Source organism: Urocitellus parryii, chromosome X, assembly GCF_045843805.1.
Source record: "Urocitellus parryii isolate mUroPar1 chromosome X, mUroPar1.hap1, whole genome shotgun sequence".
Taxonomy (NCBI): Eukaryota; Metazoa; Chordata; class Mammalia; order Rodentia; family Sciuridae; genus Urocitellus; species Urocitellus parryii.
In genome coordinates, this window is record NC_135547.1 from 16,411,287 (window position 1) to 16,428,603 (window position 17,317).

Genomic DNA, 17,317 nt, shown 5'->3' on the forward strand with positions numbered 1-17,317 from the left:
AAAGAAACTATGATACACACACACACACACACACACACACACACACACACACACAATGGAACACTACCCAGCCTTAAAGAAGAATGAAATTATGGCATTTATGGGTAAATGGATAGAATTGGAGAATATCTTGGTAAGCAAAGTAAGCCAATCCCAAAACCAAAGGCCAAATGTTTTCTCTGGTAAGTGGATGCTGATCCATAATGGGCAGGGGCAAGGAAAGAATGGAGGAACTTTGCATTGAACAGAGGAGAAGAAGGGGAAAGAAGGGAGGGAAGGGAGATTGTGTGTGGGGAAAGATGGTAGAATCATATGGGCATCATTACCCCTATGTATGGATATGGTTGCACTAATGGTATAACTCTACATAATGTACAATCAAAGAAATGAAAATTTGTGCTCCATGTGTAAAAAATAAAATAAAAAATAAATGAATGAAGCAAAGTTTATACATGAAGAAAAAAGAAAGTAATGCCTATATGAATACATGAGCCACATCATGTACAACCACAAAAATGGGAAGTTATATTCCATGTATATATGATATTTTGAAATACATTCTACTGTCATGTATATCTAAAAAGAACAAATAATATTTTTAACAAAAAATTCCTAGGGTTTCTTTTCTGTAATTATTTGTTTCCATCTTCACAAAAGTGTCAGCCATCTTATGGACCCAAGAAAAAATGAAAAGATACCCTTAAAGTTGCTTAATCAATGTTCTCCCTGCAAGCTCAAACTGACATTTAATTGTCAGAAAACCTATGTTTTACTAATTAACAGGAGGAGGCATGACAAGAATCATGAAATTTCTATAAAATAACGTTTCTGTTTTTGACAGCATATCAGGTCATTAGAGACAGACTGCACATTTATCACTCCAACAGCAGCAGAAAAACCAGGGTCTGGAAAATAAATACAATCATGGGCATTTTAACAACCAAATGATCCCCCCAAATTAAACCATTTGCAGAATGCATGTATTTGTAGCTTTGTTAACTACAACTAAGTTTTGTCCTTAAATCCACTTTTGAATGATGGTGACTTAATGTTGCCAGTTCAAAGGCATGTAACATCCAAGACATGTTGGCCATCATTTATGGTAGTCCCTTCACGAACACATACACATGCATGCATATGCGCGTGTGCACACACACATTCCTCTCACACACATACACCATCGCTTCAAAGTACACATGAAATCATATGGGCTACAATGGATGTATGATTTCCTTATGATAACATTTAATAGACAAGAGGACCGATTTTAATGGCAGATATTCTGGGGCTTAAGAGCCTACCTATCTTTTCAATATTATGTGAGCTGATAAAGGGGCAAGAGAGACTTAAGAACTTTATACCAGGGACTGGCACCAACTCCAGACTGTTTGGTAGTCAACATAAATTTTCACTTCAAGGATCCAGTGTGTTGCCTTTAATGGAATAGACATGGTGGGTGGGGCCAACAGGGGGTGAGTAGTAAGCAGGCAGTGAGTAGAAAGTAGTTAACATATCATGTATTCCACTGTGCTAGAAAACTTTCAGAACATCATCTCATTTAAGCTTCACTTCAATTGTATGATTATTGTTATTTCTCAAGGTCACAAATCTAGGAAGTGGCAAAGCTGGATTTGAACTCAGCTCTGCTGTCTCCACAGTCCACTGCATCATACACATTCACAAGGACTGTAGGGAGGTTGATTGGCAGTATTAAACCCCAAGGATTTATCTTTCTTTCTCATTGGAAGGGTTTGATTAACTTTCTTTGTGTATTCATTTATTTATTGCTCAAAGAAGTAATATATTCTCTCAGTTGAAGATTCAAAAGATATATAGAAACAGAGGGAAAAGTAAATTTTCTTTTCCCTTGCAGCCAGATACACAGTCCCTCTTTTTGAAGGCAAATCAATGATACCAGTTGCTTGTGTATCCTTCCAGAATGTTCATTTCTTTCCTCATTTGTACCCAAGGTTGAATGTGAGCAGCATGCTTGGCTGGGAAACTTCAGTGGTGGTATTTGGGATGGGATTAAGAAGAACTCTTATCATGCTTACCAAAGGATGCAAAGCAGACAAAATTCATCTTTGCTCATTCTGTCACCTTTGATCTTTCTCTCTTCCATTCCCCTACTGTCCTGCTCACCCTGACCTTTCCCTTCCTTCCAAGGGAGAAAAGGCAGATTCAGACACTTCCTGCTGTTGCATTCTTCAGGACCCTGCTTACTGTTTCCCAAGGGGCTGTCTTAGCTGAGAAATTAGTCCCCGCTAAGAAATTCATGCGTGTCTGTGGATTGATGAGCTACCTTTTTCACAAAACATGTTTGCATTTTAATAAGGGGCTTCAATCAAAATATAACTTGAATAATGAGGATTTCAGGTGCTTTGTCATGACAGACAAACAAGGCAGTTTTTTTTTTCCTCAAAAAAGATATGACCTGTGGCTCTTCCTACCTACTTCTCCTTTGTGTGTCAGGCCAGCTGGGGATACTAATACATTGGCCATCTGCAATTGTCTCCCAGAGCAGGACAGTACGGCCCCCAATCTTGACTATTTTCATTTAGGATACACACAGTTAACATTTTTGGAACAAAATGCTGTAGACATTTCTCCCCTAATGTACCATAACTATAGGCTCCAATCTAATCTTTAAAAAAAGAAACAACTGTAACAATGAATAGAATTATTACAACTTTAATATTCACCAAATATTATCTCATTGGAGGTTGGAGCAGATTGTTTCATAAATTCAACACTTTTCCCAGCCCAGAGGTGGGAGAAGGTGAGCATCTCTGCTGAGATTTATTGAAAAAAAATCTTTGTGGCTGGAATTCATTTTGATTTCCATAGGTAATATTCTTCTTGCACAGTCAGGCGTAATTTCACAACCCAAGGAAGAAAAACAGTAGGTATCTTCATCCATGTCATCTGCATTAACAAAAACAAGAATATTTTTTAGCTGGGGCATTAAGAACTGTGCATATGGTAGAATCATGAAAAATTTGTATTGAATGATTGAATGAACAATTAGAAAGGAAGGGAAAGAGGGCTGGGGCTGTAGCTCAGTGGTAGAGTACTTGCCTAGCACATGTGACACACTGGGTTCCATTCTCAGTACCACATAAAATTAATAAATAAAATAAAGGTATATAAGAAAATAAAAGAAATGAACATTGTGTTGCTTTCTTTGGATGGTTTAATATAAATATGGAATGAATTAATTTGTTTTGACAGCATATTGTTTAGGCAAAAGTGTCTTCCCCATTGTGAATAACAGTGTTACAGATCTTAAACTTAACCTAGGGGAGGATATTTATGGCCAAACTTTGGAGGCCTTGGAAAGTAGAATAAGAATATGTAATATTCCCTATGGATTTGATATTCTTACACTGGAAGTTTGGCTATTTCTCAAAGTTGAGATTGTCTGGTGTTAAAGAGAGCATGATTTTTCACTCTGTGCTAGTGGAGTCTAGCTTTTGGCTACCACATGTTGGGTGGTAGCATCCAAACTTCAATTTTAGAACATGGGGCTGTCTACCTGTCACTCACTTTGAGACAGGTCCCAGGCCTCTTGGCTGTCCAGGTCTATTGCTTAGTACAACAATATTAGAATCCTTCACATGTATTGCTACTGTTCCTCTGAAGAAAAATATGTGTACATTTGTACTATTTATTTGCTAATGAAATATACTCCAGGGGCAGCAGGGGAACCAATACTAACTAATCCTTTGGCCAAAATGTTATCATCCAACCAGCCCCAACTATTATGCAGAAAGGAGCTTCCACAGTCCAGGTCTTCTCTGTGCTGTGGCTCCCCTGTGCCTCCATATGAGCACCAGAACATACCCACAAGTTAGTTGGCTAGAGTCTGATAAATGCTTGTGGCCAAGGAAAGGTTTCTTTAATGTACTACTAGCTTTCCCATACAAAGTTAAGTGCTTTTAAAATCCACCATACTACTTCCAGATGAGCTTCAGCTCTGGAAAACAGCTGTTTTTTTTTTTTTTGGAACCAACATAATAAAAAAAAATACAAGTGGATGAGCACTGAGAGGGTGAGAGAATGGCTACAAAGGTGGTCTATCTGTGTGTGAGCGGGGGTCTACTCTGGTCTTCAAGAAAGTCAACCAAGATCATTGCATCATGGACCAACTAGAAGTACAGAATGCAATGTCATCACATCAACTTAAAGTTGTTAAGTTCTTGATCACTTTATCTTTCTCTGTTTTAGCCTACAGACCCATCCTTTCCTTACACTTTCTCTCCCAATGCTCCATCTCTAGTCTCTACCTATAAATATTGCTTCCTATAGAACAAGGTGAACATGTAACTCAAAGGGTAATCTTGGTAGGGTGCACTAGTCCTGAAAGCCAGGAGACCTTATTTCTGGTCCCAGTCTGCTGCTGCTGAACAGAATGACTGTCCTTAAGGCACTTTCCTTTACCCTGATTAATGTTTCACATCTGTAAAATTAGGGAACAGGATTATACAATGTCTAGGTTCTTGTGCTTTCAACAGTCTGTGACAATTGTTTTTAACTCCCATGAATTTTTCTAACCTGTCTCCTGTAGTCCCATTAGTATAATAACTCATCAGATTTGTACATATTAAGTTTGCTAAGTGCTTCTCTATACATGTTCTCAGCCAAGAATGAGCCCAGATGTGTACATGTATGTATGTGTGTGGTTTGGTTATGAGATGTCCCTTAAAAGTTCATGTGTGAGACAATGCAAGACTGTTCACAGGTGAAATTTATTAGATTATGACAGTTGTTACCTAACCATTGTATTAATCCACTAATATGTATTAACTGGGTCAATGGTTATGGTTACTGTAGGCAGGTGGAGCGTAGCTGGAGGAGGTAGGTCACTTGGGCATAACTTTGGAGTTTATATTTTGTTCCTGGTGAGCAGAGCTCTCTCTGCTTCCTGTTGCCATGTTCTGAGCTGCTTTCCTCTACCACACCCTTCTGCCATGATGTTCTACCTCACTTTGGACCCAGAGCTATGAAGTCAGCTGTCAATGAACTGAACCTCTGAAACTGTGAGCCCCACATAAATTGTTCTTTCTTTATATTGTTCTTGTCATGATTTTTGGTCACAGTGATGAAAAATCTGACTAAAGCTGTGTGTGTGTGTGTGTGTGTGTGTGTGTGTGCAGGTTTGAAGAGGAAGTATTATTTAAGACCTACTACATGGCCTCAGATTAATTCAGTACCACTGGGCTATAAATGTAAGCAACACAGCCTTTTCCTCACCGTTTGGGAAGATCATTTCTGAAGGAGTGCCTTGTACACAGCCTAAAGACTTGGAAGTAGAGCTTGTTGCAGTTGATTTAAGGGATGCTGCCAACAATTTGTGCTTAAAGGTTTTCTTCAGTCTCTTCTGTTTATACCCAACATTTAACCCACACCTGCTACTTCCATCTGAAATAATGCAAAAAATGTTAAAACACACATCTTATCAAACTCTACACTTAAAATCGATGACTATTATGATACCTCAATAGTCCTGTTAAAATATAAAATCCTGGGGGACAGAGGAGGTGATAGAGAGGGGAAATAATAGGGAATGATACTAACCAAATTATAGTGTTATATTGTGTGTATGGATGAATATGACAACAAATCTCACTATTATGTATAATTGTAATACATCAATAAAACAGGGGGAAATATAAACCTCAATACACAGTGTTTGTTCATTCTAAGAGTTAGCTTTTCTACAAAGTCATGAGAGGTAAGTTTGTACTATCATGTGTGACAAAGGAAGAGTCAAAGCACTTACCAAGGAGACCTGCTTTCCCTACAGTATAAGGACCACAGGTCACAGATACACTTCATATAAAGGAAGGAGATCTTGGTGGTACTCATAGAATCTTAGAGTTCAAATGCTGTCTTCCCTAAGGGAAGCAGACTGAGCTTTGCATTGAGACTGAGACAAATTGCTAGAATTGGATGGAAGACACTTTTGATACATAAAAATTAAACTTGCCTGTACTGGAGACATTCTCACGGGAATCACCACTGCTAAGAGACAACATTAGCATCTACTACATCTCCCAGTTTACTGAGAAGGCCATCAGAAGAACCATCCTGGCAGCCCACTGGCCAGACATCTTTGGCATGTTGGTAAGTTCTCTCCACCGCCACCACCACTCTTTGCTTTTCACATCCTCTCAATCTACTGTTGGCTACTTGGCCAGAAGTTCCTGTGACCCAGTGCCTAAACACAGCAGGCACTCAATCAATACTATTTTGATTGAATCAGTGGTGATGTGGCATAGAGGAAAAGTGATCCAAGGAATCTGTGCTAAAACAAAAGCTCCACTAGGCTAATATATGACCCAAGTCACATTCTTCACTTGACTGCATTCATCTTAGTGTAAAAAACACAAATCATTTTCAGGTCATAGAAACAGACTGTATTTTGATGCTGATACTGTTTGAACTCAAGTTAGGAGATAAGTTCATCTGAGCAGTTTTGTAAAACATGTAAAATTCAAAACCTTACCCAGTCTGGCATCTTACCACAAGAGTTATCCATTTGCAACCACCCACAACGGAGGTGTATCTGCCACTGCTCCCGTACATTCTCCTTCATCACACAGTAAAACACAAAAATGAGGAATCCTAAGCCAGGAGAAGGAGGTCAGTCTTTTTCATCAGCTGTAACCAATACCTAGACACAAAGCTGCTCTTGTCAATGCTACTTCCAAAGAGCCCTAGGGCCATTACCCGATTTCTGATTTCATTTTTCTAGCTTTTATAAAGACAGTGATGGCAAAAAGGTTTGTTATCAAAACTTTATGTCCACCATTCCTTTGCCCCAAGATTGCTATCTATCTTAGACCATTACAAATAAGAGCTGCTAGGATATCCAGTCTCTGAGATGGTTTTCAATGATCCCCACATCCAGTCATTCACACTCTTGTGCAGTCTCCTTTCACATTGTACCAATAGAATGTGGCAGTGACATGCTAAGATTAGGTTATAAAACATAATAAAGTCATATTTTCTCTCCCCCTGCCCCCTTTCCCTTTCTCTCTCTCTCTTTTTCCCTTTCTCCCATCATTCACTCTAAAAAAATCAAGCATTTGAGGATATCTTGGAATCTCTGTGGAGAGGATCACATGGTAAGGAACTGAATCTTCTAGTCCACAGCCATGTGAGTGGGCATATGTAGGAGCAGTTTCCCAAGACCCAGTCAAGTCTTCTGATGATTACAATGCTAGCTGACACCTTAACTCCAACTTCATCAGAGTCTCTGAACCAGAAATACTCAGCTAAGCTGCTCCTGAGTTCCTGACCCTCATACCCTGTGTGAGATAATAAAATTCAGGGGTAATTAGCTTCACGACCATAAATAACTAATACACATCATCTTCCCACAATTACACCATGTGGAAAACACGCATCTGATGCCCTTGATTTCTACTGCCCTGATTTTGTCCCACAAGTGGGAGGAGAGTGCCAAAGGCATTTATGAGCAGTATGAGCCAATTTTTATCCCCATCATTCTCCTTGGGATGCAAAATTGGGACTTAAGATGATTCTTGTTGCAAAGTCCTAGGAGGGACAACTGGATTTCCAAAAGTTTGTGGTGGAATTGGCAGAAATAACTCCTGTTGATACTTTCACTTTTATTTATGGTCCATGCCAAAAGTCTTTATCCACAAAGCCTTTACAGATGCCTCAATCTGGAACTCACCTTTACCACTCCTGAACTCCCATGATGCTTCATTTCTCATAATATCTGCCCTACTTAGCCACATAACTTTCCATGGATTGTCCATCTCACACTCTAAGTGTCAAGTCTTTGAAGGGGAGAGGTATGTTTCCTTTCCATCTTATATCACCTTCCCTTTTGTCTACAGTACTCTGTGTGGCAGCTCAATAGATTATTGATGATTTGGACTCCAAAGCACTTGAAGTGTAAACTCTCACAGCCTTCTGCAACCTTAGCAATTCCTTCTTGGATCTCAAAATATGTATTTTGGGCCTAAGGCCAGTTCAGAAACCTTTGTTCTGCGTACAGGGCAGTGTTCAGTTTGACTCTATATGGAAAGTTGTTATGCACATCAATGATTAGTAACAAAATGATCTTAACTCATTGCAAACTGAGCACAAGTCAATATAGTAAATGTGTTTGAAGACAATTTCAGTTAGGGCCTTAGTGGAAGTAAAGAATCTAGACTGAGGCAGGTAAGAATCTCTGCCATCTGCCATGGGTTGACCATAGCTCCTACCAGTTCAGTTTAGGAGGCTTTGTTTTAAGAGGATGATGACAAAGAGAAATATTCAAGAATAATAGCCAGGCATGGTGGTGCATACCTGTAATCCCAGTGGCTGGAGAGGCTGAGACAGGAGGATAGTGAGTTCAAAGCTAGCCTCAGCAAAAGCGGGGCACTAAGCAACTCAGTGAGACCCTGTCTCTAAATAAAATCCAAAATAGGGCTGGGGATGTGGCTCAGTGGTCGAGTGCCCCTGAGTTCAATCCTAGGTAACCCCCCCCCCAAAAGAATAAAATAAACAAGGATAGTAATGAACTTGTAGAAAAGCTGGAGTATCCAGATAAGAAAATTCTTGGGATGAGAAATACAGGGTGAGGAGAGGTTGGTAGCATTAGTCACAGTTCTGAAAAGGCTGTCATCAAAAGGAGAAATTATGCCTGTTCTTTGTGGTTGCCAGGTTGGAACCAGGAGCAATGCGAGGAAGCTACAGAACAGCCAGAAAATAAGAAATCACAGCTAGTGTTTGCTAAGCAATGGCTCTGTGATAGGCATTGTGTTATTAGTCTCATGTTTACAGATGAGAGACCTCAGAGTCCAAGAAATCTAGTAAGCTTGACCCAGGTCACAAAGCTAATATTTAAGTTGGCAGCATCAGAACTGAACACAGGCAGTCTGACTGTAGAGCCCACATTCTTAACCACCATACTATACTACTCTTGGGTAAAGAAGATGCTGGTTGGGCACAGTGGTGCACACATGTAATCCCAGCAGCTTGGGAGGTTGATGCAGGAGGATCATGAGTTCAAAGCCAGCCCCAGCAACTTAATGAGGCCCTAAGCAACTTACAAGACCATGTCTGAAAACAAAATACAGAAAGCTGCTGGGGGATGTGGCTCAATGGTCGGGTGCCCCTGAATTCAATCCCTGGTACAGGAGAAGGAGAAGAGGAGGAAAAGAAGAAGAAGGAGAAGGAGAATGAGGAAGAGGAGGAGGAGGAGAAGGAGAAGGAGGAGAAATTAAATGCTCTGCTTTATGGGATATTGAGCTTTCTTTCCGGTTGGGGGGTGGGGCTTCCTTTCCTTTTTCTTTTTAAATTTTTGCTGCTTTTCAGTTACACATGAAAATAGAATCTATTTTGACATAAATATGCAGGCACAGAATATATGTTGTTCTAATTCAGACCCCAGTACCTCTCCTTTCCCTCCTCTCCCCTCACCTCCTGCTCCCTTCCCTCTATTGATCTTTCTGCCCTTTACCCATAGTTATTTTTTAACTAATTTCTTATGGATGTACATGATGGTGAGATTCACTGTGCTATATTCATATATGTACATAGGAAATTTACATCAAATTTATGGAATGTTGTGCCAGGAAAGGTTCAGTGACTTATTGTCACTTGATGAGGAGTTGGATTGGGAAGATCTTGGTTCCCTGGTTCCAGCCCTGAGACATTCTGATTCTAGGTGGGAGGCAGCAATCTGGAGGCTAAACAAAATGACATTTTTCACTAACTATCCCCAGGGCTTTAGCTCCATGTGTAACCACACAACTGTGGGGATGAAATCAGCAGCATTCACTCTTTGTCTGAGCAGCAGCCACCTGGCTGGTGGTGCAGCAACCTGATGAGAGCAAGCCTCAGCCTCAGAGCAGGTGAAACTCCTCCAGCTTCAGCACGAACAAGGGGCAACAGTGACATCAAGCACCTATTACTGCTCTGATTTTCTGCATGGAGTTTTGTTAATTCTCAGACTTAAAGGTTATTCTGTGAATTCCCAATGAGCTGCCTTCCAGCTTTCCCTCTCTGCCTGACAGCCTTCCCTTTTCTTTCCAATAACAGATTGATCTGCTTACTCACCAGAACACAGGCATGAGGGAAGATGTCAGGTTTTTGTCACCTGCATTTTTATTTGTGCACCCTTCCTTCACAAATGACTCATCATGAACATAATTTTTCCCACCTGACCACAGGGCAACCCCCTTAGCCAGATTGCAAGCTTGCCATTTGCTGTGTAAATAGCTAGCTTGTTCCTGTGTTTCACTGCATTCTTGTTTTGCAGTTACTTGATGTGTGTGTGTGTGTGTGTATGAGAGAGAGAGAGAGAGAGAGAGAGAGAGAGAGAGAGAGAGAGAGAGAGAGAGAGAGAGAGAGAAAGGGGGGTAAGACTTGAGTTTGAAACTCAGAGCTCTGAAAACACCCTCCCAAGATAGATGGCACATTCTATCTTGTAGGCAGGACTAGGAACACTGGGTGCTTGATTGACGTAAAGCATATGTGACAGAGACAGCTTGGCTCTGTTGATGCTGGATCTATGGGACCTTGGTTTTAGTCTTCAAAACAATACCCAATTAAGTTTTGCTTCTACTCATGTAGGCTCCCTGCTTAGACACTACTTTCCACTTCCACCTCAGGAATGGAGCACTGGCTGTTTTGAAAACACCTCCTTCCTTTTCAAGCTCAAAGCTGCTCTCTTGTTCTTTGTCAGCTTTCCTTTAACCCCTCTTTCAATAGAGAGAGTACATTTCTCCTCAGATTAGTGAGCCAATGAGATGTCTGGATTTAGTACTAAGAAAGAAGTCTGTACAGGCACATAGTTCCTAAGCCACTTCTGTGAACATTCTACACCAAGTACAGTTAGTTCTTGAGGTTAGAGCATCATGCTGGAGTATAGAGTTAGAGTACCTCAGTGTGGGTCAGGTGGTTTTGTCCAGAGGAAAAATATAGAACCAGCATTAAAGCCTCAGTCAGTAATCTAGATTATAACCAAGTGCAGGTAATCTCAAAGGGGATCAAATAAGTCTGGTGTGTGTGTGTGTGTGGTGGGGGTATTCCTAAAAAACTCATTCCTACTACCAGAGGCAATAAAAATAGCACCTAAAGTCTGGGGTTGTAGCTCAGTGGTAGAGCTCTTGCCTTGTGTGTGTAAGGCACTGGGTTCAATCTTTAGCATCACATACAAATAAATCAATAAAACAAAGATATTGTGTCCATCTGCAACTAAAAAAATTTTTAAATGGAACCTGAAGGAAGAACAGCACATTTTGCACCTTTACACTTTCTAGTCAGAATATGGCTGTACAGTAATCCCCTGTAATCCAAAGGGAGCGCTGCATTCCAAGATCCCCAGTAGAATGCCTGAAACTATGGATAGTTCCAAATCCTATATATATTATCTTTCCTACACATACATACCTATGATAAAATTCAATTTATAAATTAGGCACAATAATAGATGAATGACAACTAATAATAGAATAAAACAATTATATCAACATTCTATAATAAAATTATTTAAGATTTTTGAATTGTATATTTCTTGAATTTTTCATTTAATATTTTCAGACCATGGTTGACACTTGATAATTGAAACTGTGGAAAGTAAAACAGAAATAAGGGGAACTACTGTATAAGGTTGGTAGACTAGAATCTGGTGGGACACAAAATTTCTGTTAAGTCACCATACTGCTGCAAATGAGATGGGTTCTTGAATCATAAGACATTAGGGTAAAACTATGATGTATACAGATTGCTCCACCACATGCCTATACCACTTTGGAAGGGCCTGGAATATAATTACATATCAATTCATATTTCCTGAGATTCCCCAAGGATAAACAACCATAATTTTAAAAAGGTTCTGAGGTTTTAAAAATGTAAAGTTGAAACAAAATTTTAAATATTTTTCAATAGCTTCTGAGAGTTTTTAACAAGCTATATTCCAAAGAATGAGGGAATGAACTGCTGCATTTCCCATGCTTCTTTGACCAAAGAGACCTTTTCCTGATGGAGCATCCCCTGGGACCACCAGTGGAGTGCATTTAGGAAGGAGGTGTATATTGAGTGGAAAATAGTAGAGAGTACTAAAGGAGACCTTAATTCAATGGAGCTAAGTTGGCTCCCTGCCAGCCCCAGTAGCCTAAATGGTCTTGGCCGAAGATGAGGATAATAGTATGAAGAGGAGCTTCAGTCCTCCATGAATCAATTCTACATGCGTCCCCAAATCACCCAAAGATTGTTTTTATAGGACAAATCAATAATTACTCAAAAATATATTAACCAGCCCCCCAGCTTTACTTCTTATGTTGCCTTTTTTCTATTGTTAATCACTTCATTTATCATTTATTTCTTTACCAGAATATATGAAGGAGATTAAAGAGCTATAGAGCTCTTAGCTTAGGATCATCTAATTCAATCAGTTATGGTGAGATTCTGAAGAGGATTTGTAGCAAAACCAAGACTAGAACCTTGGCCTGTTGCCTTGGCCCACTACTCCTTGCTCTAACCTTCATTCCTACAATTCTTACATTCTTAAACTTCATTCCTACAATGAGGGGTAACATCTAGCTAATATTTCCAATGACTTCTTGTCAAATAGTTGTGAACAGAGGCCTCCTGGACTATTTTCTCCTCCTTTAAGTCTCTAAAAGATGAGGTTATTTTTCAAAGCAACCAAACACTTGGTGAAGGTGTAGGTAGCCACACAGAGAACAGAGAAGCAGCAGTTACCTTGTAAAGTGTTACAAATGGCAAAAAGATATAAGAAAAATATCCTCATGGGTCCCCAGGCGAAAAAGGCAAACCCCCAGGTGAGGCCAAGCAAGAATGTCAGGCTTAATGTGCCTTTGAGATCATGCAGAATCATCTTCTGCCGAGTCTTCTGGCTTTGGGATTTCATGGAATTCAGTTGAGCAAGGACAATGCAGAACATGGAGAGATTCATCAGAAATATGAGGCAAAAATAAGCCACCACTGAGATGTAAAAGAGAGAATCATCTTTGATCCAACAACTATAAGAAACAAAAAAAAAAAAAAGACTACAGTGAGGTAGGAAAACATTAGCTCCTATTTTACCAAGATTCTGAACATGACTTAGTCAGTTCCATTTAATCTAAGGACACCTAGACCTAGAGAGATGAAGAACTTGACAGAGTTCACTCACACCCAATGGTAGCAGAGTTAGGACTAAAACACTAACCTTCTGAGCCCAGTTAAGGGTACTCTTCAATACCAAGTTAGAAACCCCATAAGATGTTTCTGTCCTACATAGGCAGAAACCTCTCAGTCGAATTCCCTAGAAGACTATTTTTCATCAGCAGAAAAACAAATTATGTTTTTTCCCCCAAAGTGACTCTCCTCTCCCCACCTTACACCTGAGTTTTATTTGCAGGACGGATTCAACTCTGCATTATAAATATTACAGTAGAAGGACATGAGCAATTAATGGCTTTTCTGAATGCTCTATCAACAATGATGAGCTGATCAGAGTTAGTAAAAATGCTTTAAAATATGATATATTTGAACTATAAAAAGCAACACTAGCCACTGGATTGATTAAAGGCTCTACAGTTTCTATTAAAGAAATTTCTTATGGTTCATATGGATAGTTACTTAATTTAATAACATATCTAATTACTGAGGAATTGCCTCTAGTTTTTGAACACAGACAAACTTGATGAATTCAACTGTGTGTTAGCTTTGCAGGGACCTGCCCCCCCCTCTCTCTCTCTGAGCTAGAACCAAAAATTTTTAGTTACAATAAAAATTTTTGATCTTTTTAGATATACATGACAGTACAGCATATTTTGACATATTGTACATATATGGAATATAACATCCTAATTAGGATCTCATTCTTGTGGTTGTACATGATGTGGAGTCTCACTGGTCATGTATTCATATATGAACATAGGAAAGTTATGTCCAATTCAGTCTGCTGTCTTTTCTATTCCCATCTCTCCTCTCTTTCATTCATTCCCCTTTGGGATCTCTCTTTTTTAAAGCCAGGAAAACTCTCTTTGAACATGTTGTTCACGTTTTGGTGTAGATAATTTCATGTATGTATGATTTTGTGTGTATGCAACTTGGGAGGGTGTGAAAAAATATTTAATTTTCTTAATGGACTCCAATGCTTAGGGATTTCTAAATATTATCTTCAGCCTTGAAAGAAGGTATTTTAAAAACTTGTAAAATGAGGCAAACTGTATGTTTGGATAGTCATCTCCAAGATATTTATGAAGTGAAAAGAGTAATGTGTAAAGTCATATATATTCACCATTTCAGTAACAAATTGTGCAAGACATCATTCACATGTGGAATCTAAAATAGTTGATGTAGAAGTAGAGAGTAGAATAGTAATAGTTTTGAGAGGGTGAGGAGAATAGTGGGAAGGAATAAGTTCTGATGTTTTGTTACAGTTGGGTGACTATAATCAACAATATTATATTGTATGTTTAAAAAATCTATAAGAAAGGATTTTGAATGCTTCACCACAAAAAAATAATAAATGTTTTAAGTGATGGATATTTTAATCACCCTTATTTGATCATTACACAACATGTGAATGTATCTAAAGATCCTACTGTACCCCATAAATATATGTGATTACTATGTAGCAATTAAAATAAAATAGGTCAAAAAACTAAAATAAAAAAAAAACATGCAAAAGAATATGTATACAAGGATTATTAGTAACAAGAATTACCTCAAGGGAGAGAAGCTGAGTGGCTGGGGTTGGGATGAGGCTTATTTTTCATCCTCTACCTTTTTGTACATTTGGATTTTGTACCATGTGTTGAATTACCTTTCAAAATGTAATTATTTAAAAAACAAAGCTCTTAGAGCCATCTGCCTCTTACTAACAAAGTCATATGTGAAATGGCTCTTTTCGGGGAGAGTGGAGTTGATTTTGTTCTGATTTTCCTTTTGCTTTTGATCTTTCAAGAAGAATCACTAGTAGATAGACACTGAGGACCTTTTAAGACACAAAACAGACAAAGAGGGAAGATGGAGGTGCAGATGAGAATGAAGGGAAGAGAAAAGGCAGAGAAAGAAAGAATAACAAAGATTTTAATTAGAAAGCATTTGCTGCAAAGGGCAATATAATTTTGACCCTCTGGAAACTGTCATCTCAATATGAAAGACAGAGGAGTCTTGGGAGCAGGACCTCCTACATTTGATTCCAGTCCAGTGGGAAAGGAAATCTATAGTGGACGTGATCTTGAGAGGCAACTATACAGAGAATGGATATGTAAGGGAAAGAAAACAAATGTGAAATGAGATTGTGCAGCCTCAAGGACCACAGGATAGCTATTTACATGGTTATAACAGAAGATTCTAAAGAGATGGAATGCAATGAATGACTACTTTGTTATGGCTACAGTTTAGAGAATCAGAGAGATGGGCTTATAATCAAATAAAAAAAAAGAAAGAGAGAGAGAAAAGGGGGTGAGGGAGGGAGGGAAAAGAAAACAATAAAGTTGAGCCAATTTACCAAGAAAAGCTTTGTTTGCTATCTTCTTCAGGGAAGATTTTTATTGTTGAAAGGTAGAAAATATTTTCCAATTTACCTCAGTATTTCCTTATAATGGCCACTAAATCTTTCCAATGGTCTGTGAGTTTTATAATCACAATGGCTTCCAGTTATATAACACTATGGATCAGGCAACAGGCTGAGCAAATATATATATATATATATATATATATATATATATATATAATATTATATATATATATATATAATATTATATATATTTATATATATACACACACATATACATATATGTGATTTCATTTTAATTTGCACATGACATTGACAGCAAACATTATTACTCCAATTTTCCAGAAGAGATTAAAAGTAAGAGATTTGGTAACTTGCTCAAAGTCATACAGAGCCTAGGTAGCTAACCATTCCATGAGTGTGGCTGTGACTATGTCCAGGATAGAAAGGCTGAGGCTAAGTTCTCCCTGAAGCCAGTGTCAAGGCCAAGCCCCAAGCTGAGAACATCCCACCATACCCAGCCAGGCCAGAACCCAACACCTAAGGAGCAGAGCTCTTGGTACTTACAACTGAGTTGTTGGGCTCAGAATTCCATACAGATCTTTTCTCACGGTGAGTATGATTGCTACTGCAATTGCTGGGATTCCTAGAGTAGGAAAGGAAGCCAAAGGATCCCATTATATCATGGGAGAAGGATCCAGATCAATGACTGTGGGCACTGATATATTAAGATACTGTTTAAATGAGCCACAGATGTGCGGGCATCAAAATACCATTGTTTGCAAAATGTTTGTGAATTCTTCCAAGTTAAACATTTCTAGGAGTTCTCCAATCTGCTAAATTAAACGGCATGCCAATGGCTCCAATACTACGCCCACTGGTTATTAAAAATAGCTCAAGTGCCAAAAAATCAACTTGGCAATGGAAGTATCTAGTTCATCAGAATGCGAGTTTGCATCAAGCATTTCTTCTCAAATGATGGGCTGCCAATTTTTTTCCTTTTCAATACTGCCCCTTAGTTCCTACTATCTTTTTGTCTAGGTCACCTTGGAGGAAGGGCACAGGCAATCAGCTGCAGCCTTCAGTGCTTTTTTGACAGGGAAGCTGTTTCCACACTCATTACTAGTTTGACATTTTGACTAGATCGACCAGTTAACGACCAGTCAATTCAGCCAGACTATAATAAAGCAATCAGTTCAGTTAAAATGGTCAAACGTGATGTGAGTATAGACACAGGGTTGAAAAATCCAATTTCATGTACATTTGCAGAAATTAAATGATTTCTTTATTTCTAAAACAGTATTTCTCCTAAATGAAGAGCATACACTCACCCACATTTTAGGGGTTTTGTAAGATATTTTCCAAAGCTACTCCAAACCCCAGAGTGCAAAAATCCTCCACCATCCTATTCTGTGATAAATAGGACAGCTCCTTCCAATCTATATAGTCCACACCAAGCACAGTGCCTAGTATGATGCAGACATGTTTCAAAGATACCCCTGGAATGGGGGTAGAGGGATGGAACACCTCATATTTAGGATGGAATTAAGTGGCAGTCCTCAAGTTGATATATACATTATTTTTTAAAAATGTATCTATTGGTTGGTTGTTTCTTTTTTAAACATGGACCAATCTGCTTTGGGTAGTTTTTTTTTTCTTTTATTAATGCATTATAGTTATACATAATAGTTGGGTTCATTTTGACATAATCATACATGCATGAAATTTAATTTACTCCATTTCAGTCCCCGTTCTCCCCTTCTCTCCCCTCCTCCCTCCCTCTATTTTCCTTCCTCTATTCTGCTTGTCTTCCTT

The 17,317-nt window shown here is 38.8% G+C and overlaps 1 protein-coding gene across 1 annotated transcript in view; it reads right to left on the reverse strand.

Annotated features, from left to right (window-relative positions):
- Window positions 1-2,746: 2,746 nt before the first annotated feature.
- Adgrg4 (adhesion G protein-coupled receptor G4) overlaps window positions 2,747-17,317 on the reverse strand; it is an 87,592-nt gene continuing 73,021 nt past the window's right edge. Inside the window, exons 16-20 of the mRNA XM_026392201.2 lie at window positions 16,070-16,148; window positions 12,733-13,013; window positions 6,504-6,627; window positions 5,254-5,408; window positions 2,747-2,925 (exon numbers count right to left, since the gene is read on the reverse strand). Of these exons, the coding sequence (XP_026247986.2) occupies window positions 2,747-2,925; window positions 5,254-5,408; window positions 6,504-6,627; window positions 12,733-13,013; window positions 16,070-16,148 (818 nt within the window). The remainder of the gene's footprint in view (window positions 2,926-5,253; window positions 5,409-6,503; window positions 6,628-12,732; window positions 13,014-16,069; window positions 16,149-17,317) is intronic.